The 26470-nt window shown below is 37.6% G+C and overlaps 1 protein-coding gene across 2 annotated transcripts in view; it reads left to right on the top strand.

The window, feature by feature from the left end:
• ttc28 (tetratricopeptide repeat domain 28) overlaps window positions 1-25707 on the top strand; it is a 317167-nt gene extending 291460 nt beyond the window's left edge. For both annotated transcript variants that reach the window (XM_081354984.1, XM_081354985.1), the window contains 11 exons: window positions 6103-6243; window positions 11819-11963; window positions 13041-13220; window positions 13831-14342; window positions 15311-15558; window positions 16016-16140; window positions 17392-17623; window positions 18674-18750; window positions 19033-19162; window positions 20211-20318; window positions 23409-25707. In XM_081354984.1, coding sequence (XP_081211110.1) covers window positions 6103-6243; window positions 11819-11963; window positions 13041-13220; window positions 13831-14342; window positions 15311-15558; window positions 16016-16140; window positions 17392-17623; window positions 18674-18750; window positions 19033-19162; window positions 20211-20318; window positions 23409-25000 — 3490 coding nt within the window. In that variant the 3' untranslated portion in view covers window positions 25001-25707. The remainder of the gene's footprint in view (window positions 1-6102; window positions 6244-11818; window positions 11964-13040; window positions 13221-13830; window positions 14343-15310; window positions 15559-16015; window positions 16141-17391; window positions 17624-18673; window positions 18751-19032; window positions 19163-20210; window positions 20319-23408) is intronic.
• Window positions 25708-26470: the final 763 nt, after the last annotated feature.

A 26470-nucleotide genomic window follows, 5' to 3' on the forward strand; every position in this document is an offset into this window, starting at 1 on the left:
GGGGTTACCATCTTCCTTTTCCCGGACTTGTCCGGCGGGCGAGACTGTTAAAAATGTCCAGGATTCGGCTTTTGCGTTCTGCGGTCGCCATTCATTGTTTACATGCACACCTCTCGTTTCAATCTAACTGAATTAATTCCGATCGGTGAATCTGACTGTAATGTTTACATGAACGCTAAACAAGTGATCGGTTGATGTGCGTTTTGCTAAGAAAATTTCCGCTCCTCCGTGAGAGATGCGAGACCCGGCGCGTCTCAGTAATGACGCCACCGGCCTCGCGCCGTTCTCCCGCGGCCGTCAGCCTCGTCCTGCTCGCCACAGTAAACATGATGAATGGCGACTGTAGAACGCAAAAGCCGAATCCCGGACATTTTCGGTCTCAAAATCCCTGGCAAACTCATCACTTACTTAGGCTAGCCTTGTTGTTTTCAACTGTGCTCTCTAACCAGTAGGCGTGGCCTCCTAAGGCAGCGAAGCAAGTGCATTCTGGGAGTTGTTGTCTTTCTTCCACATAAGCCAAAAATACATTTTCTGGCTTTTCTCAGTCTAGAAAGCTCCAAATTCAAAAATTTCTCCACATTTCTTCTACTTAAATGACCTATTTTAAATACACATTCATCTTCCCAGAGGTGAAGTATCCCTTTAACATATCATGACAACTCACGAGTTGAGTATTTGCACTAAATCTGCGGAGATTTGTCTTACATGAACTTCCCCAGCAAAGTGAGTCAATATAATCAGTAACACGCCGATTGGCCAGTGATTTGGCAGCGTTACCCGCCACAGTTGATTTTCACACGCATTTGGCGCAATTTCAAACCCTGATTGCTAGGTTAGTCTAAGTGAGCATCGCTAGGGTTTTCTGGATGCTTGTTAGTACGTTCCTAGATGGTTTTTAGTGTGCACTGGATGTTAGGGTGTTGCTAGGTGAGATTTAAGAATGTTTTTCCCCATAAAAGAGCATGTCCAATGCTCATGGCCCGTTATCTGTGTGCATGTTAGTGTGAAAGACTGCAACCTCCTAAATATACCTTGATGGATGGATGGTTGGTCGGTGGCATCGAGCGCAGCAGGGATGAGTGTGCGTGTGTGTGTGTCAATGCCCTGCAGGAACATCTCAGCGATGCTGTCATATGCCACAGCGGGGCTGGAGGCCACACCGCACTGATCTCTGGGAGTTATTCACCTCTCACACGGAGGCTTCGAGAGGAGTCGCTGCTGCAGTGTTGAGTGTACTCTGACATTAATTAGGTGAAGACGCTGGCAGGTTTGGAGGAGCAGAATGCAGAGAAAGATGGCAGAACGTCAGAAGCTCTTGGTGTGAATTAAGCATCAGCCTGAAACAAAGGCCATTATTGTACGCGCGTGGAAAGCTGCGTGTCTCTGGTGCCCAGCGCATTAGTCACCAGAGGTGTGATGGCTTCTCCCAGCGAGCTCTGCGCTCATCCCTGCCCATTAAAAGATAATTTAGCGCTCGACTGAGGGGCTGCGAGCAATCTTTTCCACTTGGTTGGGTGCAATATGCCACCTTTGAAGACCCCATTCATTGTGCAGAGAGAAAGAGGCACGAACAGGATCTGTGATACCCGCGACCGTCTGCAATATGAGCGATTATGCTTCGTTTAGCGAGACCTCTTCCACCCTTTAGTTGAGACAGATCAGTGCGTTGCTCGTGAGATTCATCAGAATAATTCTGTGATTAATGCACAATTTCAGCTGGATTGTTAATGTGACTAGTGTTTGTCCATGCAAAACTCGGCAGCATGAAGGGTGTTTGCACGGATGTTGCTGTACAGTTGTATTTAATATGGTTAAGGGTTTGATCAATCATTAACACTCAGTATGAGCAGCAGTAATAGTGATAATTGACCAAGTAAGCGCCACTAATTAAGGCATTTCACACTGCAGTGTTTAGTCTTTTCCCAGGTCCATTTGAGTTTGTTTGTGTGGTTGATGTAAAGCTGTGGTTTGAGTTATGGTTCATAAAGCAATTCGGCCTAATTTGAGGAAATAATCCGCTGTTGATGATGTATAATTTGCATATTATAGTCAAATGCATTCATATTGCTGCTTGTCTCAGCAGAAATGGCTTTCAAACGCATCCGCCGCAGACAGCGTGTTCAATTTTAGCTGGGAAACAGCTTCCACTGAGTTTTATTTGCCATTTTTACACCCAAAGACGAGAGAAAAAGAACTGTCAAGGCTGCACACAACAATGAATAAACACTAAAAAAGTACAGAATACACTATAAACATATGAGTTACACACTATAAAACACTGTTACTTTCATATAGGAATATTGTACATTTTGCAGTTTTATTTCACTTTGTCCTGAGATGATAAATAGTATACAGTATAACTCCGGATCAGGTTTGCTCACTATTCATAGTTTTCAGTCACTGACTGGGCAAAACATAGACCTGCAGGACAGACCTTTCATCTGTTTCAAGCCACTAATATTTAGATCACCTCTCAAAAGAAGAAAAACTAAAAAACATGTGAAAAGTGTGAGTTTTGGGCACTTGTGATCACTAAAAATAGCGGGACATTCTAAAACGCGTCACGTGAAAAACACTTATCTTGCACCCAGCGCAATTGACTTTGTCATGTATCATTCCTAATTTAATCCTAATTTAGAAAACCATACATTATTACAAGGAAAAATATTCCACCCGAGGGAAATCATTGTGGTGTCCATGAAGATGTGAAAAAATAGGCATAAATCTAGCTTACACATTTACCCAAATTATCATACGCCTGTTTAACCGAAGCTAATTTGGGTGTGTTTCTCCATCCCCAATGTCACTTCTCTGTGTTTTACGGCCCTGACGAGAACGCCGCTCTCCTCGGCTGTGAACCGCTCCTGGCAAATCCGCCGTTATAATAGCAATCCGCCATGGAACAAGCGCGCCTGCTCTTAAAGGGAATGTGAGATGTCGCTCTGATTGGTTTATTTCACTTTACGCCCAAACCACACCTATGAGTAATGAAGCGACTTCAGACCAACACATTTTAGATTTGCGCAAGAGTCATTTATCCCGCCGGTATAATAGCAACAGCGCCCGAGATCCACCCACAAAGTTACTCGCGTTTTGCGCTTGGTACTTGCGTTTTAGATCGTTAAAATAGGGCCCTTAAAGTGAAAAAGGGCATAATAGGTCCACTTTAACACAAAGTCTTGATTTTGTTTTTGGACTAGAATAGAGTTGATACTTGAAAGTAAAAATAAAAACACATTATTTCCCTCATATTCTCCATTGTTGCAGCTCCTCTCTTCCCAGTCTGTCAGTAACGCTCTGTTTAGTTCCTGTCTCTATAAAGCTCCTCCTTCTGAAAAGCACACTGTGCTCTGATTGGTCGGCTGGAGCAGTGTGTTGTGATTGGTCGAGCGCTTCGAGCGTGTTTGGGCAATGTCCCGCCCCTTACCATAACCGCCAGTTTAACACACTACTAACTAACTCAACCAGGCCCCGCCCCTTTATTCTGCGAATGAATTATTTAAATGAGGAATATTGTGACGTGTTCGTTCCCGGAAGAAACTCAAGACTACAATGGAGGCGTTTCAGGAGTTCAGAAACAGTCACACATATAGAGAATAACTCTCGCTGGAGGGACTTTGTGCTTTTTAACTTTGCAGAGCTTTTTTATGTTCAAACAGCAACATTACACACTAAAGACAGAGGAACATGGGAAGAAAGCACAATAGGACCCTTTTAACATCCAGTGATATTAACAGATCAAATTGAATATACACCTTATTGATGATGCATATTTATACAGCCGAGCTGATGAGCCTAGAATATGAACACAACACGCTAAAAGGTTAACGTTTTCTTTATAATGGCTTTCTATGGTGAAACGCTTAATGAGCTTAATTTACTTTCCTGTACATAATATGCATCATCAATAAGGTGTATATTGAATTTGGTCTTTTAAGATCCCAGGCTTGCTACTAGTTAAAACTTGGTCAAAATAACTGGTGGGCAGCAGAGGAAAGCCTTGTTTTGCCCTCCATGTGAGTGTTCCTGTAAGGGTGTTAGGAAGGTTTTCCTTTCAGAGCATCCTCGCATATCTCTGCCTGACACATGTGGCCCACGGCGCTGTCTTCACATCCCAGCCATCTTCATTTCCAATGCACGCTTCCCACATCCACTAGAGCTCGGCACGCGGACGGGTCGCACATGCAACCACTCGCCCCATGACTGGGTCACTGTAAGCACAAGAGCAGATCTCATTTTCCGGCTCTAGTTGGCACCAAAACAAGATTATTCCCATCCTAGAGGAGTGTATCCTGACAAAGAATTAAATTAACATTTCAACACGATTTGGAACGGCTTGCGTCTCGAGAGGGAGTGCGAACATGTTTGCGGAGATTAAGGACACAAAATGAGAGGAACGTTGGTGCCTCGGAATAGTTTGGAAATCCAGGGGACACGATTACCAGACGTTCCCTTTCATTCTCAGCGCGAAGTGCTCAAGTAAACACGTGCTAATGAGCTATTCAGAGCATTCAAATCTCTTCATATCGACACGTTTTAATGCGTCCAAAATAATCAGCAGAGCATCTGCGTCGTTCATTAGGTACGAATGAAGCACGTTTAGTGTGTAATTGAGGTGAGGTGGATAAAACCTTATTAACCCAATAGAGGTATCCAAGTGTGTCGTCTCAGATGAGTCGGATTACTGAAGAGATCTGTTTTTTCATTAAAGCTAATCAGAGAAATTTGCTCACGCGTTCCTCAGACGCCGAGTAATTATCAGTGATTGTGGCTGCCGTTGTGCTCGAGTTGTTTGGTCGTTCATAACATTGTTTCTGTTATTTTGTGTTGCATCTCAATGGATGTCGGGAATGAAAATTTAACAAACACGTGCATGTCTTGATATAAAACGAGTGTGTTTGATAAGCGGGGAGCGTTTCATCACTCAGATGTTGCGCTTTTGTAGCTGAGGAACTTAATTGAGTTAACAGTTATGTTTCAGAGAAATAAAGACTGACATAAAAGGGTCAGTAGAATTGATTCATATGATCTCAAACATGCATATGCTTATATATTGTTTGAATAATATTTGAATCAGTTGTAAAACTAGAGTGTTTCATGGTGAAAGGAGAGTAAGAAAGAACATGCAGACAGAATTTGAACATGAATTAATTTCTTAAAACTGACATCTCCGCCTCTGAAATCTGATTGGTTGAACCATATTTCTATCCATTGAGAGCCCACTTTTTCAGCAGCCTTGGTTCCGGTATTTTCCACATTCATTTTTCCATCTTTTAAAGTCTTTGTTAAAGAGTAATAAACCATGAACCAAACGAACCAGCTACGAGGTGAATCACAACCTTACAAACCTTGATTTGAAGCATGACAGTATAAAACTGTATATGTTACGTTTATTGCAAAATATGCATATATATGCAAATGATTAAGTAGTTTGAGAGCATACACTGTAAAAAATTATGATCAAAACAATAAGTATTTACATTGCTTTAACTAAAAAAAAGTAGTTTTTTGTTAAAAATTGCTTAACTTATTTCAGTAAGTCGGTTTAATGTAACTTAAGTTGAAATGACTTAAACATCCAAGTTTATTGTTCTTAAAAATTTAAGGCAGCAATGTTTTTTTTTACAGTGTAACTGTTTGGTGCGATTTTTCTGCAGAATTATGGGTAATGTAATTTTTCACCAGGTATTCCACTGTTTAGCACGAGTATTTAAAAAATGAGTTGAAAGAAAATGCATACATCATTGATTAAGAACCTAGCGTACATTAGGTCTGTTTTTAATGCTTTGCAAGTTATCATACAAAAATTAGTAATTGATCAATACAAATTAAAAGGAAATGAATGGGATTTTTACTTTTGGAACTCTATTGTAACGTTGATGACCTGTCAATTCCATGATTGGCCAATCAGAATCAAGTATTCCATTGTTGTTGAATAAAGAATACTTGCCAGAAGTAATGATTATTGTTCTGATTTTTAGTTTTACTACATTCAATTATTTATTGCTCTTTTTTCTTTTGAAAAAAGCAATAAGCCAAGTTCCTTTGCAGTGATTGTACCATGATTTGTGTGTAAATGACGTTGTGTTGTGTGTGTTTCAGAGCGTGTTCCAGCAGCGAGACTGAGAGCGAAGCTGGAGACCTTCTGGACCAACAGTTTGAAGAACTCAATAATAAACTCAACTCAGTGACCGACCCGACCGGCTTCCTGAGGATGGTCTCCAGAAACAACCTCTTCAATAGGTCAGACACACAACAATCCTCACATGAAGTGGCTCAGAAAACCTTTGAACGCTTTTAAGAGCTCTCTGAGAGTATTTCAAGATGTTCTTTTTAGTATAATGAAAGTGAAGGAGGTCAAAATGACAAATAAACACCATTAAAGTTTCATGAAACTGGTTCAAATTGTATGATAGAAGTTATCTGAAGTTAAATGATAGATTTTTTTTAAGCAAGAGACCCAAATTTAACTCTTTTATTCACTGAAAATCTACTTGAGTAGTGATCAAACGATTCAAAATAGTGAATCCGGTATTAATGATTTGGATCTCTTTGATGAATCGTTTGATCCAGGTCACATGATCACAGTGTTCACTGGTCTGGTTACTGGAAGTAAAGATTATCAGTGAATAACAAGTTAAATTTTGGTCAGATTGCTTTATAAGAGTTGATCTGGAGCATGTGAGTTGTATTGTTTTTGTTTCTGAGAGTATTTTTCAAGACTTAAATTAAGGTAAATTGTGCAGAGATGAGTCATGATATTGATTAGCTTTCCAATAAAACATCTTAAAGGGGTCATGAACTGCATTATTTTATTGTTTTAAAATGTTTCCTGGGGTGCGCTTATAATGTTAGTATGATTTTTACATCAAAAATGGTCATAATTGACAAATAAAAGGCATTTTTCCTACCCTGATTTTAGCCTCTGATTTGAACGCTCTGTTTGAAGGGGCGTGTCTGCTGTGAGACTTCAGTGTAAACATCCACTGCTGTGATTGGCTGACATCTTTGCATATGAAATAGCTAAGTATGACATGTGGAACTCTCTCGAAAGCACGTTTTTACTATTACGGCTCTCGTAAAAGTGTTGATTATAGCATTATATTTAGATGGTGGCATGAAAGGTTGCAGTGATGATCAACAGACATGTTGGTCGCATGAATGCAGTGATCTCATCATTGCAACTTGATTTCTGCACAATTACGAATGCTTTCATCATAACAGTGCAAACACAATGTAAATAAGAGATTTGTTGATTATAACGGGAGTTTTGGCGAGAGATTGATTTGATTGACAGCTCCAGCGATTGTAAAGGGGGCGTTCTTTGATCGCTTAATATAAATAATTTAATCACAGTTTAAATAACAGATTATTTTCATCCTGACCGTTTCATCACTGGTTTGATTTACTGCCTCATAGACAAAGAACATCTGACTGTACATGAATCATTACATATCAGAAATCACTGGTCACAGATCAGGCATTATAATTAACACGGTCATATTGTGAAATTACTGTCGAGTCCATATTGTAAGAGTCTGTTTGGAAAGCCTGCGCCGAAATTGCAACTGATTTGCCAAAGAATACACAGTGAAATGGACTGAGACATTCACATTGTTGAAAATTAATATCCACATTCCTAGCATTAGGATCCTTTGGAAGATAATGTTGTTTTTAGTCCAGTGATCCTGTATTGCTCTTCACTCCTCGTCATCTCACTAACACTCACTAACATGGTTACAGTAAAACTAGGAAGTTTTCAGTTTTGAAACTTACAGGATATTCTTATGGTATGATGACCTCTTCAATGTCAAAAGCTCAAGTAAAATTTGATTTCTCAGTTCATGACCCCTTAAATGTCTTTAAAAATCAATTGATATGCTTAATATATTCTGGAATCGAATACTTGAGGTATTTATTTGCTGTGATTGAGTGTTTACTTGTCTTTAATAATGCTTGGCATTTATATTAGTTAGGCTAGTTGTTTTTGCTAAACCACAGGCTTTAGTTACTTGTGTTAGTGTTCTTTAGCATGTTGATTTGTGTTCATGGTATTCAGGTACAATGAAGTGTTTTGCAATAAGGCTGATATCTAAGTTTTTTTATTTTTTATTATTGTTTCCTACCTTATTGGAATCGAAATTAGGAATCGATTGGAATCGTTAAAATTAAAACGAGACCCAACCCTACTTGTGTACCATCATAAGACTTTTTTTTTTAATGATTTTTACTTTATTGATTTTCTCATTTGCAAACAAGAAATGATATAAACAATCATGTACTTGTCATATACATAAAACAACACTGTTAACCAATAAATGGAAACAATATAAATAATAAGTAAATAAATAAAAACACCATCATAAGGCTTTTAAAACTTATCTTCTATTTATTAACAAATTTTTTATATATAAATTTTTTTATAACAAATAGATCATGCATATGTTTATATTTAACCAAAATAACCATTTGATGTTAAACTACAGGAAGAGAAACCACTCAAATAGTATTGAAAAAAGCCCAATCAAACACCAAATCATTAAGCAATTAGTAAACATTTTTGCTCATAATGGATCTAAACTCTGCTGGAGGAGGAGAACGACTCTGACGGGTGATAATTAAGGAGCCAGTACGAATGATAGTTCAGCATTCAGTCGAGTCCTGATTCATTACGAGAGAACGAAAGCTGGTTATTAGCAGTGAAAGAGGGGGAGGAGGACGACAGCGACGACAGGAACAGCGAGGGCAGGAGGAGAGGTTGTTAAAGACGGGGTCGGAGCGGTCATCATTAGAGCTGCACATCTCTTTATATTCATTAAAACAAAGAGCACGATTCACTCCTCATCTGCCCTAATGAGCCTGAGCCTCTGTGTTAAACAAGCAAATGTTCACTCTCACACTCAAACTTTCTTAGCTCTAAAGCAAGGAGAATTTTTGAGGAGCATCCTGAACTTTTCTGTGTAGTGAAAGTGATTGTCAAACTCCAAAATGACAAATAAACATCATTAAACTGGTTGAAATGGCTGTTTCAAGTCTTCTTGAGATAGATTTGCATTAGGAACAGACCCGAATGTAAGCATTTATTCACTGAAATAATTCATTTATTCATCCAACTCAAAAGAATAATTCATTAATGAGTCGTTCTTTATCTGATCCAGGTCAAAAAATCAGTGAGAGTGATTTGTTCACTAATCTGGTATTGATTATCGGTAGATAGTATAGATAAAATATAGATGATCTGTGATTAACCAGTTACATTTTAGTCTGATTTCTTGATTAGAGATGCATTTATATACCATTATATTTATTAATATTAGCATTTATTTTTATAATTTCATTTTGATTTTTGGTGTAAGCTTTAGTAATTTTGTTATTTTATTATTATTATTTGTTCATATTTATATTCAGCTTTATTTTTATTTCAGTCAGTCAGTCAGTTTACTTCAAGTTCAAGGTCTTCTTTGCATGTTTATTTTATTTAAGCATTTTTTAACAGTTTTTAATAGTTTTAGTTATTTTAGTACTTCATATTAAACATAAAAACTATATTTTTTTAAAAAAAACGACAAACTCAATGAAATAAAGTTAAAGTACTAAAATGACCAAAACTATATAAAAAAAATCTTTAAATTAAATAAAATAAAATAAATATTCAATTAAAAAACTAAACTGAAGGGAAAAAAAAAGAAAAAAAAAATTTATTTCAGCTTTATTTCAGTTAAAGAAAAGTATTTTTAATCACTTTATTTTCAGTTAACAATAACAACACTTGACTATTTTTATGGTGTATTTCTGTTCTTTTTAAGAAAGTAAGTCACACAGAATGAGTAAATAACAGCAGAATTGAATTTGTTAATAATTTTGCGTATAATAATGCACGCTTGTCTCGTCAGCCTGCGTTTTGATTGGCGCTGATGCTCGTGAAACATTGACGAGCCTCACGGGGGAAACGGGGTGTGTTTGATCACCCAATTAACCTCTGAATGGATCCAGAGTTTGGGTGTGTGTGTGTGTGCCGGAAGGTTTGTTATCTCTTTGAAGGTATGTAATGATAGACCTCCGTGGCAGAAAGTGGGAAGGAAGTTACCATAGTGATGGCGAGTAGACCTGGAGTGTGTGCCGTCGTTACACACACACACTGATTCTTCAATAACGAGCTGTTTTGATGTCATCCGTAAGGTGATGTGTGGCTTCTGTCTTTATTTAAAGAGATCCAGAGGGACGTGTTACTGTAGATTAAAGCTCTGTGTGTGTGTGTGTGTGTGTGTGTGTGTGTGTGTGTGTGTGTGTGTGTGTGTGTGTGTGTGTGTGTGTGTGTGTGTGTGTGTGTGTGTGTGTGTGTGTGTGTGTGTGTTACAGGGAGTTCACCTGCGCATTCATAAAGCTGGATGTGGTCAAATCAGAAATATGGCATCTATAGCTGATAAAAGACAATAATGATCAATAAATTATTACATTTAATAAAAAAATAAGAATGACAATTCCTCTGCCAATGTATTATTAGTAGTAGTAGTATACAGTATAACGCTATTATATAATATATGTATATGACAGTCTTAATTATTCTTATTTTTTCTTATAATTATTATTGTTATATTTGCTATTAGTATACAATATAATATTATTGATTTTTCTTAATTATTTTAATTATTGTTTATTGCTGTTATTAATATTATTGTATAATATTTAATATTTAATAATTTAATATACTATTTTATAATATAATTTGTCATTAGCATACACTATAACTATTAATTGTTGTAGTTTTATTATTATTATTATTTGTCGATATTATACAATATAACACTATTAATTATTGTAATAATAAATATTATTATTTGTCATTAGTATACAATTTAACATTAAGGATTCTTAATTATTATCATTATTGTTTTATTATTATTATTTGTTTATAATAATAATTATTATTGTCGTTAGTGTACAGTATAACACTATTATTATTTGTATTATTATATATGTAACACTCTTAATTCTTATTTGTTCTGATAATAATAATTATATTTACATAGTTATATAATATTAGTAATAGTATTAGTAATGTATAGTAATATACAATATAACATTATTGATTGTTCTCAATTATTCTAATTATTATAAAAAAATGTATGTATAAACTGTTAGTTGTTATTATTAATATTATTATAATAAATATTATTTGTTGTTATCATTGTCAATATAATGCTATTAATTATTCTTAATTATTCTAATAATTATTATTATTATAATATCTGTCATAAATATCCAATATAATATTATTAAAATTATTATTTATTTTATTATTATTATTATTATTTACCATTAGTATGAAGAACAACTATTTTAATTATTCTTAAGTATTTTAATAATTTGTATTATTTGTCATTAGGATAAAATATAACATTATTATTATTGTTGTTGTTATTATCTGTACAGCTGTAAGTCTATCTTTCTTCTAAGAGGTTCACAGTGATGTTTACAATAAAACTGCTCTTTTTATTTAATTGTATTTTGAGTTCAGTCTTGACCCATGATGTCCTGCTTTCAGGAACATGACCGTACTTGAGCCATAAACACTTGAGCTGTATTTTAGGTGTACAGTGCCATCTAGTGTGCAGTATGCTAATTACCAGTATTTCCAGTTTGATGGCTGAACTGGAAGCAATATGAACCATCATATTCATCACATTCTTCACTCATTATTCCATCAGACTTTTTATTTATTTATTTTTTACACAAAATGAAAACAAAATGAAGTCTGAGTTGTAACTAGACAGCAGGTTTGCTGCAGTTTTAAAGGTGTTTTGTCGTGTGTTTTCAGGAGTTGTCAGAGTATGACGAGTCTCTTCAGTAACACCGTGTCTCCGGTGAAGGAAGGCTCCTCGTCTCTGCCCCGGCGCGCCAGTGCGCTCAGCAAACCCCCGTTACGAGCCCTCTACGACCTGCTCATCGCCCCGATGGAGGGGGTAAGACTGCCTCACTTCTCCAATCAAACAAATAACAAGTTATTAGTAGTAATCTAATCAATGTTATAGAAGGTTCCTTTTAAAAGCAATGCGTTACAATATCCCATTTCTTCTTAAAGTCCTTCTATACTCAATCATTTTATTCCCTTAAAACTCATCTTTGATCACCAAAAAGACATATTTAAACATTTTTTCCTTGAATTTTTTTTTTAATAGCTTGAATGTAACTCGACACCCTAGCCTCATTTAGTATTCGCGGTTCTATGAATATGCAAATGAGCCCCGCCTCCACTCACTCACTCAGCTCAGAGATCCACTGGTTGACGATCACACGTTGATCTGATTGGTTACAAGGTAGTTTGTGACGTCAGAAACACCAGCGATTTCAAAGCGTGTTTTTGAGACTGTCTTTGGTTCACTGCAGTTTTAAGGAGGAAATACTCAGCAATGCTGTCGACTTATGAATTTACACATGGTTTGTCTTAAAGCATATTAAAAACACCACATAGACACATAAACAACATTAAAAGCTGGATTTTCACCTCAGAAGGACTTTAAAAAAGTAGCTAATTACGTTACTTTTCTGTAAATGAATGCGTTATGTTACTCTCCCAGGCCTTGCGGATGTTTTTAATCAGAAGTTCTCTTTTGCAAGTGTTTAATGCATCAACATAGCATATTTAACACACATATTTAGAATATTATTATATTCTGAAATATTCTTTGAATATTTCCTGACCCCTAGAACGATGAATGCCAAACAAAAGATCTCAACATTATGGGTTATATTACCTACTGTACAACTCTTTTTACTGACTTTTTGTACAGTAATCTGATTATGTAATGCTTGTAACTTGTAATGCGTTACCCCCTGGTAATAATAATCACAATTAATAAGTTCTCCACCAAGGGATATAGTTCATTAACTGTTTTAATGAATCGTTGCAACTTGATGCATTGATTAAATGTTTAAATTAATGCCTGGTGGTTATTTTAATTAAAATGTGGTTCATCCAATCTGATTTTGGAGCCATAAATGATAGTTTGCTGATTTCTGGTGGTTGTTTTCCCCGGCAGGGTCTGATGCACTCCAGCGGTCCCGTCGGCAGACACCGGCAGCTGGTCCTGGTTCTGGAGGGCGAGCTGTACCTCATCCCGTTCGCTCTTCTGAAGGGAAGCTCGTCTAACGAGTATCTGTACGAGCGCTTCAGTCTCATCGCTGTGCCGTCCATCGGCAGTCTGGGGACCACCGCTAAAGTTAGCACACTTCTGACACACACACACACACACACCTGTGTTATTTCACTAGAGCTCATGTACAGCTGTTTTTTTTTTGTAATATTTTTAATTAGCTTTTATTTTTATATTTTCATCTTTCATTTTATATTTTAGTCAGTACTTTTGTTATGTGCTTTTGTCATTTTTTAGACGATAGATAGATAGATAGATAGATAGATAGATAGATAGATAGATAGATAGATAGATAGATAGATAGATAGATAGATAGATAGATAGATAGATACATAGATAGATAGATAGATAGATAGATAGATAGATAGATAGATAGATAGATAGATAGATAGATAGATAGATACATAGATACATAGATACATAGATAGATAGATCTTGATTTTGTCTGTGGGGAATTGATTGGATGGTTGTGGTTTGATATTGGCTGATCTCATGTGAGTGACAGGTTGCCCTGCCCTCATCATCAGAGAAGGGGAAGATATTTTGATTAAAGAATTTCAACAAATAATGATGTTCACAGATAAATCATTTATATTAAATACAATAAAGACATTTCTGACTTTAATATTCAGTAAATCCAGGCTGTTTTTGATCAGTAAGTCCTCATGTTCCTCAGGTTCACCCTCGGCGGACGGGTCCTGTCCTGTGTAATGGAGGAAGCTCGATGGCTGCGGTGGTGGGGAACCCTCGCCTGCCCCCGTCAGTGATGGACCGCTGGCTGTGGGGTCCGATGCCCAGCGCCGAGGAGGAGGCGCACATGGTGGCCGATCAGCTGGGCTGCCAACCGCTGGCCGGTCCCGCCGCCACCAAGGAGCGGGTCATGAGCGCCCTCACCCAGGCCGAGTGCGCACACTTCGCCACACACATCTCCTGGAAGCTGGCGGCCCTGGTCCTCACGCCCTGCCAGGACTCAAACTCTGGACCGTCAGCGTCGGGGGCTTCTGGAGGAGGAGCGGGAGCGGGAGAGAGCGCAGTGAAGTCCAACTACACCATCCCGGAGAGTCTGCGTGTGCCAGACGACGCCAGTGATGCCGAAAGCATCTGTGACAGCCCTCCGCTGCAGGAGTTCCTGCTCACCGCCGCCGACATCCTCGATCTCAGGCTGCCCACTAAACTAGTGGTGCTCGGGTCAGTAGACGCTTACACACTGCTGAGACGCGTCATGTGGCTTTCAATGGGGTTCTGTCTAGGGATGCACGATGTATCGGTAACGGCCCGATATATTAAAGCTGATAAATAATGTATTATTTCCTTCAGCTGAGACACTTCACATGCGCACTTTTCACCATAATGGTTTTGAATTGCTTGAAATATGATTGGAATCACTTCAAAAAGTAAAAGTGCAACATGAGCAGCGCAAGTCTGTCATATCGGCTACATGAAATTATAATGAGAACATCATAATTATGTGTTTGAGACATGGCTTTTAATGATGAGACTTTGGTTTTTGTAATCAGGCTCTCAAATATTAAATAAAAATTTGGATTTAGATTTATCGGCTAATATATCGGTTATCGGCTTTCAAATATAAAGAATTATCGGTTATCGGTATCGGCCAAAATTTTCATATCGGTGCATCCCCAGTTCTATCCATAAACTCTATCCATAAATTATATATATATAGTTTATGGATAGAGTTTGTGGATAGAACTAGGGATGCACCGATATGAAATTTTTGAAATATATATATATATATATATATATAAATATATATGTGTATATGTATGTATGTATGTATATATATATATATATATATATATATATGCACAATGCATATATGCGCTGCACATCGTGCATATATATATGTGTGTGTGTGTGTGTGTGAATATACTATACAATACATATATATATAATTATTTCATTGAATTTATATAATTCATTGAATCATAATATATATTGTTACGCAAATATAAAATCACTCACACTGTTATATAATCTTTTTATATAATCTCTCATCTACATCAGCATTTTCACACATAACTGCTGTTTAACAGGCTGAGCTTCGCCTGCCGCCACATCACAGCAGTTTCACAGTGTATTTAAAATAACAGCAGTGAATTATTCCCTCATGATGCGTGTTCATTGCCCTCGCGCAGCTCGTACCAGGAGTCGGACAGTAAAGTGACGGCCGACGGGGTGGTGGGACTGACGCGAGCGTTCCTGGCCGCTGGAGCTCAGTGTGTGCTGGTGTCTCTGTGGCCGGTCCCCGTCGCAGCCTCCAAGATGTTCATCCACTCGTTCTACAGCGCTCTCCTCAACGGCACCAAAGCCAGCGCGGCCCTCGCAGACGCCATGAAGACCGTGCAGAGCAGCAAACAGTTCTCACACCCCTCCAACTGGGCCGGTACGTTCCCAGTGCCAAGTTATTAAGGTTTCTTTGCCTCAATGTCTGCCCAAACTTGAATAAATGCTTCACTCAACTTCACAGGGTAAATCATAACATCTGATTCTTCATCACTGAAGCAATTTATGGAAAATGTTTCAGCAACAACTTGATCTTTTTGTGCTTGATTTCAATGATTAATTCAGATGGTTAGCTTAATGACCTATACAGAGAAAATATATAAATATGAGTCACTTCACACTGCATTGAGATCAATGTACATTGTGCACAGTATACAAATGTCCTGTATGCATTAAACATACTACATTTACAAAAAAAATACTGTGGTGAATCTGTGTGGTGTGGACTGAAAATCTACAGGCACAGTGATGTTGTGTAGCACACTACTGCTGTTTTTAGAAAAAAAGTTGAGTATATACTGCACGGTTTAAGGTTTGTTTGCTGTACTCGTCCGCAGGCTTTATGCTGATTGGCTGTGACGTGAAACTGAACAGCCCGTCATCTCTGATTGGTCAGGCTCTGGCTGAGATCCTGCAGTATCCGGACAAAGCCAGAGATGCCCTGAGGGTTCTGCTTCACCTGGTGAGAAACACACACCGTCTTTACCACAAACACACTTATTAAGAATAAATATACAGTATATACTATATTTATATCCCATCTATCTATCTATCTATCTATCTATCTATCTATCTATCTATCTATCTATCTATCTATCTATCTATCTATCTATCTATCTATCTATCTATCTGTCTGTCTGTCTGTCTGTCTGTCTGTCTCTGTGTGTGTGTGTGTGTGTGTGCGTGTTCTTATTTCAACTATTTATTGTAATCAATGTGGATTAAGTGTTAAATGCAAGAATTATATGCATTTAGTATTATAAATTGTGTGTATATAAATATATTGTTTGTATATATTTCAGTTGTTTTTAATTACTATTATTTTAATTATTGTAATTGAAATATATAGTACATTTTATGTGCTTTTAATAATTATATTTTATTTTATATACAGTGTGCCTGTATGTATATAGCATATACTATCCATATAGTACTATACAAGTGTGTATGTGTGTATATATATATATATATATATATATATATATATATATATATATATATATATATATATATATATATATATATATATATATATATATATATATATATATATATATATTATGCGCAATAATTAAATTAAATTTGACATGCAACATGCATATAGTAATATAGAAGTATATTTAACACTTTATTTTACAGTGTACAGTCACAAAAAGATTTATGATTAATCTAGTTCATTTTTTACAGCACTATCACGATTAATAGCACTGGTTATTATATATATATATATATATATATATATATATATATATATATATTTATTTATATATATATATATATATATATATATATATATATATATATATTTATTTATATATATATATATATATATATATATATATATATATATATATATATATATATATATATATATATATATATATATATATATAAAAGTCTTAGGCACACTAGTATTTTCACCCCAAAGAAATGGTTTTAAGCCAGTTATTTATATCTTTTGCTATAGTGTTTCAGTTGGAAATATCAGTTTACATTAATTCTGCCATTAATTGTAATAATCCAGTTAGATTTTTTAATGTCACTCCTGTTTTTTTCATTTGGCTTCTTTTTCATTTTCAATAGAAAATGCCAAAATAGTATATGCCATAAAATGCCATAATAGTAAATAATTGGATGCATCTGACCTGGTGTTGTACAGACAGCTGAACTGTGTGTGTGTGTGTGTGTGTGTGTGTGTGTGTGTCTCCCTCAGGTGGAGAAGTCTCTCCAGCGCATCCAGAACGGCCAGAGGAACTCCATGTACACGTCTCAGCAGAGCGTGGAGAATAAGGTGTGCGGCGTCCCGGGCTGGCAGGCTCTCCTGACGGCGGTGGGCTTCAGACTGGACTCGGCTGGAACGGGACTCCCCGCTGCCGTCTTCTTCCCCACCGCTGACCCGGGAGACCGACTGCAGCAGTGCAGCACCACACTACAGTCCCTGCTGGGTAACACACACTGGCCTTCTCTAGCTCTAGCACTGCAAGTGTGTGAGGGAAAATCAGACGAACGCTCTTTGGACTGATGCATATTGCACTCACAAAAAGGGCAAAAAACAAACAAACTTCACCTTTATTTTAGGGCTGTGCAAAGATGAATCACGATTAATCGCATGTTAATATATATATATTATATATAAATATACTTTAAATATTTAATGTATAAATAACACATTTTTCTTAAATATATACATGCATGTGTGTATTTATATATACAAAATAATTATACACAGCACACACACATATACTGTATTATGTAAACACAAACATATCCATTAATCGCATCCAAAATAGAAGTTTGTATTTACATGATATGTGTGTGTACTGTGTAGAATTATTTTGTATATATAAATACACACACACATGCATGTATATATTTAAGAAATATTTGCATGTATATCCTGTATATATATTTATATTATATATAAATATACTTAATGTGTAAACACATTTTTCTTAAATATATACATGCATATGTGTGTATTTATATATACAAAATAATTATACACAGCACACACACACATACTGTATTATGTAAACACAAAGCATCCATTCATCGCATCCAAAATAAAAGTTTGTTTACATAATATATGTGTGTGTACTGTGCATAATTATTTTGTATATATAAATACACACACACATGCATGTATATATTTAAGAAATATTTGCAAATATAAATATTTTATGTATAAATAACACATTTTCTTACATATATACATGCATATGTGTGTATTTATATATACAAAATAATTATACACACTACACACACATATATTATGTAAACACCAACTTTTATTTTGGATGCGATTAATATTGACCAATAATGCAAACAGAATTAAATCCAGCTTTAAAGTAGCTTTAAAAAAGACAGTGTCTTTATCTTTGTTTGCAATGTGCAATGGCCAAACAAGTCAGACTAGGGTTGTGTAAATGTGTAAACTCTCACTTGTTTGTGATTAGAATAGCTTGACGTGACTTCTTCGTGGTTCGTGTCCACAGGTTTGCCTCCTCCAGCTCTGCAGGCGCTGTGTAAACTGATCACGGCGTCAGAAACCGGAGAACAGCTCATCAACCGGGTGAGACGTCACACACACAGATCAGACACTCTGCTTTACTGTCCCGCGCTCGTGCACGTACTGTAACTACACTGCTGTGTTGTTGAGATGCTCGTGTTTGCTTTTTAACACTCTTCTTTCCTTCTCTTTTCCTAAACGTTTTCCACTAAAGGCTGTTAAAAATGTAGTGGGAATGGTAAGTGCTTCAATAGCTAACTCTACACTAACACACTACTGATACTAATCAGATATTTTGTATATTGGATGTCATTAGACGTGAGATTGGTGTCTGTTTTCCCGCAGCTCCATCAGGTGTTGGTGCAGCTCCAGTCTGGAGAGAAGGAGCAGGATTTCTCTCTCGCTCCCATTCAGGTGTCCATCAGTGTCCAGCTCTGGAGACTCCCCGGCTGTCACGAGTTCCTCGCCGCTCTGGGTAAGAGAAGATCCAGGACACCAGCACTAACTCTCTCTCTCTCTCTCAATAATCTTGGGTTTTTAGTGGTCCCCATATCTCGCTGCCATACAGAGCAATTGGTTCAATTATTGCTTTTAGGATTTTTAGCCATGCAGATTTGAATAGGAATTTAGCAATAGCAATAGCAACTTTATTTATATAGCACAGTTAAAAACAACACAAGTTGACCAAAGTGCTTTACATTATATCACATAGCACAAAAAGAGGAGAAAATCTACTCTACAAAGACAACATCATATAGGCAACACATGTAGTAAAGAAAAAGTCACTGATTAAAAGCTATTGAAAACAGATATGTTTTAAGTTGTCCTTTGAAAACCTGCACCGTATCGGCGTCTCTAATATGTATAGGCAAGCTTTTCCAAAGTTTAGGCGCCGCTACGGCAAAGGCGCGATCTCCTTTTTTCTTTCGGAGTGTCTTGGGTATTTTAAGTAGTTTCTGCCTCTCTGATCTCAGACTTCATCCGGTCTGAGAGTTCAGTTAAGAGATCTGACAGATCGGCCGGTGCCAGTCCATGAAGGGATTTGTACACCAGTAACAAAAGTTTAAAATTAATCCTAAAATAAACTGGAAGCCAGTGCAAGGAGATCAAAGGAGTAATGTGTTCGCGTTTTTTTATCCCAATTAAAAGTCTAGCAGCTGAATTTTGAACTTTTTGTAAACGAGAAATAGACGACTGACTAATTCCCAAATATAAGGCATTACAATAGTCAAGTCTGGATGTTATCAAAGCGTGGATCGCGGTTTCAAGGCCTTTAAACGTCAAGCATGATTTCATCTTTGCTAAATTGCGTAAATGAAAGAAACTTAACTTTACCACCGAATTTATGTTTGTCGAATTTCATGTCGAATATTATTTGTAATCATGTAGAAGACCCTTATTGCTTATTGCTTTTGCTCTCTTTTGTTTTAATAAAGTTTTGTTAATCTCTCTCTCTCTCTCTCTCCCTCTCCCTCTCCCTCTCCCTCTCTCTCTCTCTCTTTCTCTCTCTCTCTCTCTCTCAGGGTTTGACCTGTGTGAGGTGGGTCAGGAGGAGGTGGTGTTGAAGACGGGTAAACAGGCCAACCGTCGCACCATGCACTTTGCCCTGCAGTCGCTGCTGGCGCTGTTTGGTGAGTGTCACTTCACCCTCACAGTGTTCGTATCATCAACAAACATTTAGGAATTTAATTAGTAAAGTTTATTATTATTATTATATGATATGATATCTATCTATCTATCTATCTATCTATCTATCCTCCATCCATCCATCCATCTACAGTATCTATATGTGTGTGTGTGTGCGTGCATGTGTATATGTATTACACATTCATTAATTTTTTTTATGTTATATGTTTATAGCAGGGGTGGGCAAACTTTTTGGCTCAAGGGCCACACTGGGTTTTAAAATTTGACAGAGGGCCGGCCCAGTAGCAGATTATGAAACACGATCTCATGAAAGTGCGTATATATACCACGAATTAAATTTCTCGTACCATTTATACGCCAAAAATATATATTTTTTGCGTGCATATGCTGCGCACTGTAAACCCATTAGTTAGGATTAGGGGTGCGGAGTGCAATTTTTAAAAAATATTTGAAATAATTTGAAAGATATTTTGAAAAATGTCAGTAACCAAACAGTTGATGGACCCCATTTACTTCCATAGTAGGAAAAAAAAATACTATGGAAGTCAATGGGGTCCATCAACTGTTTGGTTACCGACATTTTTCAAAATATATTCTTTTGTGTTCAGCAGAAAAAAGAAATTCATACAGGTTTGAAACAACTTGAGGGTGAGTAAATGATGACCGTATTTTAATTTTTGGGCGAACTATCCCTTTAAGTGCGTATCATATGCACGCGAAAACTGCGTTTCATAAGAACTACAAATACAATTCGTGGTATTCGAACTTTCATGAGATCGGGCTGAGCAAACACATTTACGTTGTGGCAACGTCTGCGCGAAATTCAACAACTGAGAGACGACATTCTGACAATACATTTTTTTTATGCTAGATATCCCCCATTTAGCATATGTTATGTTTTGAGGTTAATTTTTAATTAGTCAGATGTTTGATAATTATAGCCTATACTTTTTAAATATGTTTTATCCTTATTATTATTTAATGGGCCTAACCGTAAATTAGAAACAAAAAACCTAAGTGTACACTTAGAAGAGTAAAAATGACAGAAGGTTACGTTAATTCAACTTTATTAAAACTGCATGGCAATCAATTTGCACTTCCAAAAGTCATACATTTGTGAAAAAAAAAAAACGAAATAAACGATTATACAAATTTATTTTAAGTATAATAAAATAAAACATAAAAAGCAAAGGCAGATCAGAACATTTAATGAACAAAACCGGGTTGTACATGGCAGACAGGGGAGCGTAACGTTAGTCGAAAGCCGGGCGATAAAGGAGGATACATCCACAAATCCAGAGTAGCAAAACTAAATAGCAGACAAATCAAAGGAAAAACTAAACACGTGTGCAAGCGGTTACCGAACATTTTTTTCTCTGTGAGTTTTTAAAAAAAATAAATAAACATTAACGTGCACCAAGTCTATGCGCTGTCTGTTTGGTTTCCATGGTGACGCGTCTAGCTTGTTACGTGACACACCGCAGCCACAACAGCGCTGAATGAATGATGATCTGCTTTTATGTCATTTTTCCTTTTTTACATTTGTTAGCTATGGCATGAAATATCTGATATTCCGATTGTCAAATATATGCAACGCATAACGCAAAGTATTGCAAGAAAAAGGCAAAATGAATGCGATCTTTAGACAATTTTTTAAATACTCGACGCGCCGGATTAAACAGCCTAACGGGCCGTATGTGGCCCGCGGGCCGTAGTTTGCCCACCCCTGGTTTATAGGCAAGTCAAGTTTGTTTTTTTGCACATTTTTGTCAAAAGACAATAACTATGACTAAAACAAAAATGGGTATAAAAATATCTGTTCATATATCATATCTGTTGCAATACTAATACAAATATGCTATATTTAAAAAAAAAATTTGAATTCATAACATTAATCTAATTACATAAATAATCACGACTACTCTTTTTACCACTTATAACATTTCTATATCTTTACATCCTTAAATGTAATCACAAATAGTTATGTATGCATAACATACAATTATATTTCTGAGTGTGTGTGTGTGTGTGTATATATATAAAATTTGTACTCTGAAATATAATTTTATATATATATATATATATATATATATATATATATATATATATATATATATATATATAATATTGGTAAAATGTACTATTTTGATTATATAATGTAAAATATTAATAATATTATATTATAATTGTCTTTCATGAGATACAAATAATTATATAAATAATCACTATTAATATTTTTACTGCCAATAAAATGTATAAATATTTACAAGGAATAGTTCACGTAAAAATGAAAATTATCCCATAATTTACTCAGCCTCAAGCCATTCTAGGTGTATACAGTATGACTTTCTTCTTTCAGCCAAACACAATCGGAGTTACAATAAAAAATATCCTGGCTCTTCCAAGCTTTATAATGGGAATGAATGGTACCTCAGGCCGTATGCGAGTCTAGTTCCGGCGGAAGAGTGACCTCTGACCCCACGCATGACGTAAGACGCATGATGTAGGCGTAGTGTAAGCTTATGTGAGAATTGATGAACACGGAAGCGCAGAGGATAGGGTGAAACCAAACGTCGGTCACAAAAAGTTTAAAACAAACAGTTTTAAAGAAAAATGTTGGAGGATTTCAATAGAAGAGAAGAAGAGCTGGGTCAGGTCAGAGGTCACTCTTCCGTCAGAACTCGACTCTCTCGTGAACGTGTGTACGGTTGTTGCCGGAAGCTGGTGATTATAGTTTATAATGTTTTAAATATGGATATTTCTCTTACAAAAACACATCGCTTTAGAAAGCAGTTATTCACCCACTAGTGTCGTATGCACTTTTTGGAGCTTCAAAAACTCTATTTAATGTAATTTACTGTACAAAGCTGGGAGGAGCCAGGATATGATTTAATATAACTCTGATTGTGTCTGGCTGAAAGAAGAACGTCATGTACACCTAGGATGGCTTGAGGAGTGAGTAAATCATGGGATAATTTTCATTTTTGGCTGAACAATTCCAATAAAAATACAGATATCAAATGCCATGTTCCAACATCTAACTCTTACTTTAAATGCTTTAATGTTTCCTTCAGACTCTACCGAGCTTCCGAAGCGTCTGAGTCTGGACAGTTCCTCATCTCTGGAGTCGCTGGCCTCGGCACAGTCCGTGTCCCACCAGCTGCCCATGGGATACCCCAACCCTCCCTTCTCCCCTCCGTGCCCCGACAGCCTGGCATCGGACGCCATCTCCGTCTACAGCCTGAGCTCCATCGCCTCCTCCATGAGCTTTCTGTCCCGTCCCGAGGGACCGTCCGAGTTTATCAGCCAGCGCTCGCGACAACAGGAACTAGAGCGGCATCGGGGTGGAGCTGGGATTTTCGCGTCCCACAGGCACACGGCAGTGCCACGCAGTCGCTCGTCCCCGCATGGAGCCGTAGGAGGACATGAAGACGAGGAGTATGAGGGGTACAGTATAATCAGCAGTGAGCCGTTGGGAAGCCAATGTGATACGCTTCCTCGTCCCGCGAACCACAGGAACCATCGGGGCGCGGCGCGAGGCGGAGCCGGCAGGGGTTACGCGGTATCCGTGTCCTCCAGGGGAAGCGTAAGCACCCCGACATCCCCTGTCAAAACCACCCTCGTTCCCAGTCCCAACTCCCCGTTCCAGAAGGTCGGGAAGGTGAGCAGCTCCGACACAGGCGAGTCCGATCAGTCGAGCACGGAGACGGACAGCACTGTGAAATCCCAAGAGGAGCGTACGTCCGGAGCGCCGTTGGATCCGCAGGAACTCGCACAGAAGATCCTCGAAGAGACGCAAAGCCACATGCGGGCCGTCGAGACTTTGCAGAGGAGCGTCCCGCTGGGTGACGGGATGAGCAGCGGAGGTCCTCCGACTCCAACCGGAGGCTCTGCTTTCCGTTCCTCGGAGACGAGCGCGTTCAGTCGGCCTAGTAGCAGAGCTAGCATCAAGGCTCAATCTTCTCCGCTCGCGACCCGCCCCAAACCGCCTTCCCGTACCTCCTCCCTTCAGAAGATCAGCTCGGGATACAACAGCCCTGCCACTTCCGAAACGTCCCTGAAGGAAGGCAGTCAACCGTCGCCTACTTCCGAGAGTCACGCGCAGTTTAAACTCAAGTATCCCAGCTCGCCGTACAGCGGACACATCTCTCGCTCGCCCAGTAATGTCTCGCCCAGCTCGGGACACCAGTCGCCCGCCGGGAGCGCTCCCTCTCCGGCGCTGTCCTACTCCTCGACGGGTTCGACTCGCTCCAGTCCGGCGGACGCCCCGGATATCGACCGACTCAAACTCGCCGCTATTGACGAGAAAGTCCAAGCGATCCACAATCTCAAGACCTTCTGGGCCAACGCGACCCAACAGCAGCACTCGGGACCGATGCGGGTGCTCCGCGGCGGGAAACTGAGCACCGCTAAACGAGACGTCCTGGGTCTTTTAAACCTCTCGCCTCGGCATGGAGTGACGGGTCAGGATTCGTCCGGTCAGGATGTGGCGCTCGAACACAGAAATCCACCAAACGGTCACCGCAAAATCGATCCGAAGAGAGTCGCGCCTTCTCCGACGGCTTCCACCGGTTCCAGTCCCGGTTCGCATTCGATCCGACTGCCTACGGGGAACGGGTACAAGTTCCTCTCGCCGGGACGGTTCTTCCCTTCGTCTAAATGTTGAGATTCTCTTGATAAAGGAGTATTTGGAGTATTTATAACTCTTGAAAACAGTGAAAAGGACAGTCTGGGTTAGGAAGTGCACATTCCATGAAGCCTCAAACTGCCTACTGTTTTATTTCCCGTGCAGAGAGCATATAATCCTTATGCTTCCACCGACACTGTAAAGGACCGTTTATATATGCAGACTGATCTTAGACCTGCGCAAGGCATGTCAGATTAAAAAAAAAAAGAGATTATACCAAAATGGTATTTCAACAAAAAGACAAAAAGGCTCGCTGTTTGTGTTAGTGAATATGATGCGGCTTTGACTGGTTTATTTCTTCTTTTTTTTTTTCTTTTTTTTTTTATATAATTATTGTTATTGTTATTATTATTATTATTATTATTATTATGGATGGTAATTGTTATTACAGTTATTTGTTTTGTAAATTAAAATCAACGTTTTGCAATCAGTATTATACGTTTTTATATTGTTAAAGAAGCAAATCATGCACAAAAAAAGTTGAAAAAAACATTTTCATATTTTTATTGAGATGGTGACGATGCACCTGACCTGACTTCTGTGTGAATTGAGTGTCAGTATTACAGCATGGGTTCTCTTGCTCTCCAGTGATTCAATGTCTTTTTAACAGAGATTTTGCATATGTGGACTCTCATCCAGACATATCCCAGTCATTTCTCAGCAAAATGGTCTCAATAAAAAGTTTAATTTACCCTTGTGGTGGTCTGCTATTCATTTCTTTTATATTTCACCTGCATTATATCTTCATAAATAAAACAAGAAAATGTTACTGTTGTATTCTTTGCATAAAGAAAATTAGGCCTATTTTTAGAACAGTTATTTTGCATTGCTTGACAATTGGCATTCTCGTTACACATATTTAAAGTCCCCCTGTGGTTAAAATCAAGCTTTTAATGTTGTTTATATGTCTATTTGATGCATCAGACCCTGCCGGGGAAAACAACCAAGAAATCAGCAAACTATCATTTATGGCTCCAAAATCAGATTGGATGAACCACATTTTAATTTAAATAACCACCAGGCATTAATTTAAACATTTAATCAATGCATCAAGTTGCAACAATTCATTAAAACAGTTAATGAACTATATCCCTTGGTGGAGAACTTATTAATTGTGATTATTTTTACCAGGGGGTAACACATTACATAATCAGATTACTGTACAAAAAGTCAGTAAAAAGAGTTGTACAGTAGGTAATATAACCCATAATGTTGAGATCTTTTGTTTGGCATTCATCGTTCTAGGGGTCAGGAAATATTCAAAGTGCTCAGAATATAATAATATTCTAAATATGTGTGTTAAATATGCTATGTTGATGCATTAAACACTTGCAAAAGAGAACTTCTGATTAAAAACATCCGCAAGGCCTGGGAGAGTAACATAACGCATTCATTTACAGAAAAGTAACGTAATTAGCTACTTTTTAAAAGTCATTCTGTGGTGTAAAT

The sequence above is a fragment of the Scardinius erythrophthalmus genome, assembly GCF_964197995.2.
Source record: "Scardinius erythrophthalmus genome assembly, chromosome: 23".
Lineage (NCBI taxonomy): Eukaryota > Metazoa > Chordata > Actinopteri > Cypriniformes > Leuciscidae > Scardinius > Scardinius erythrophthalmus.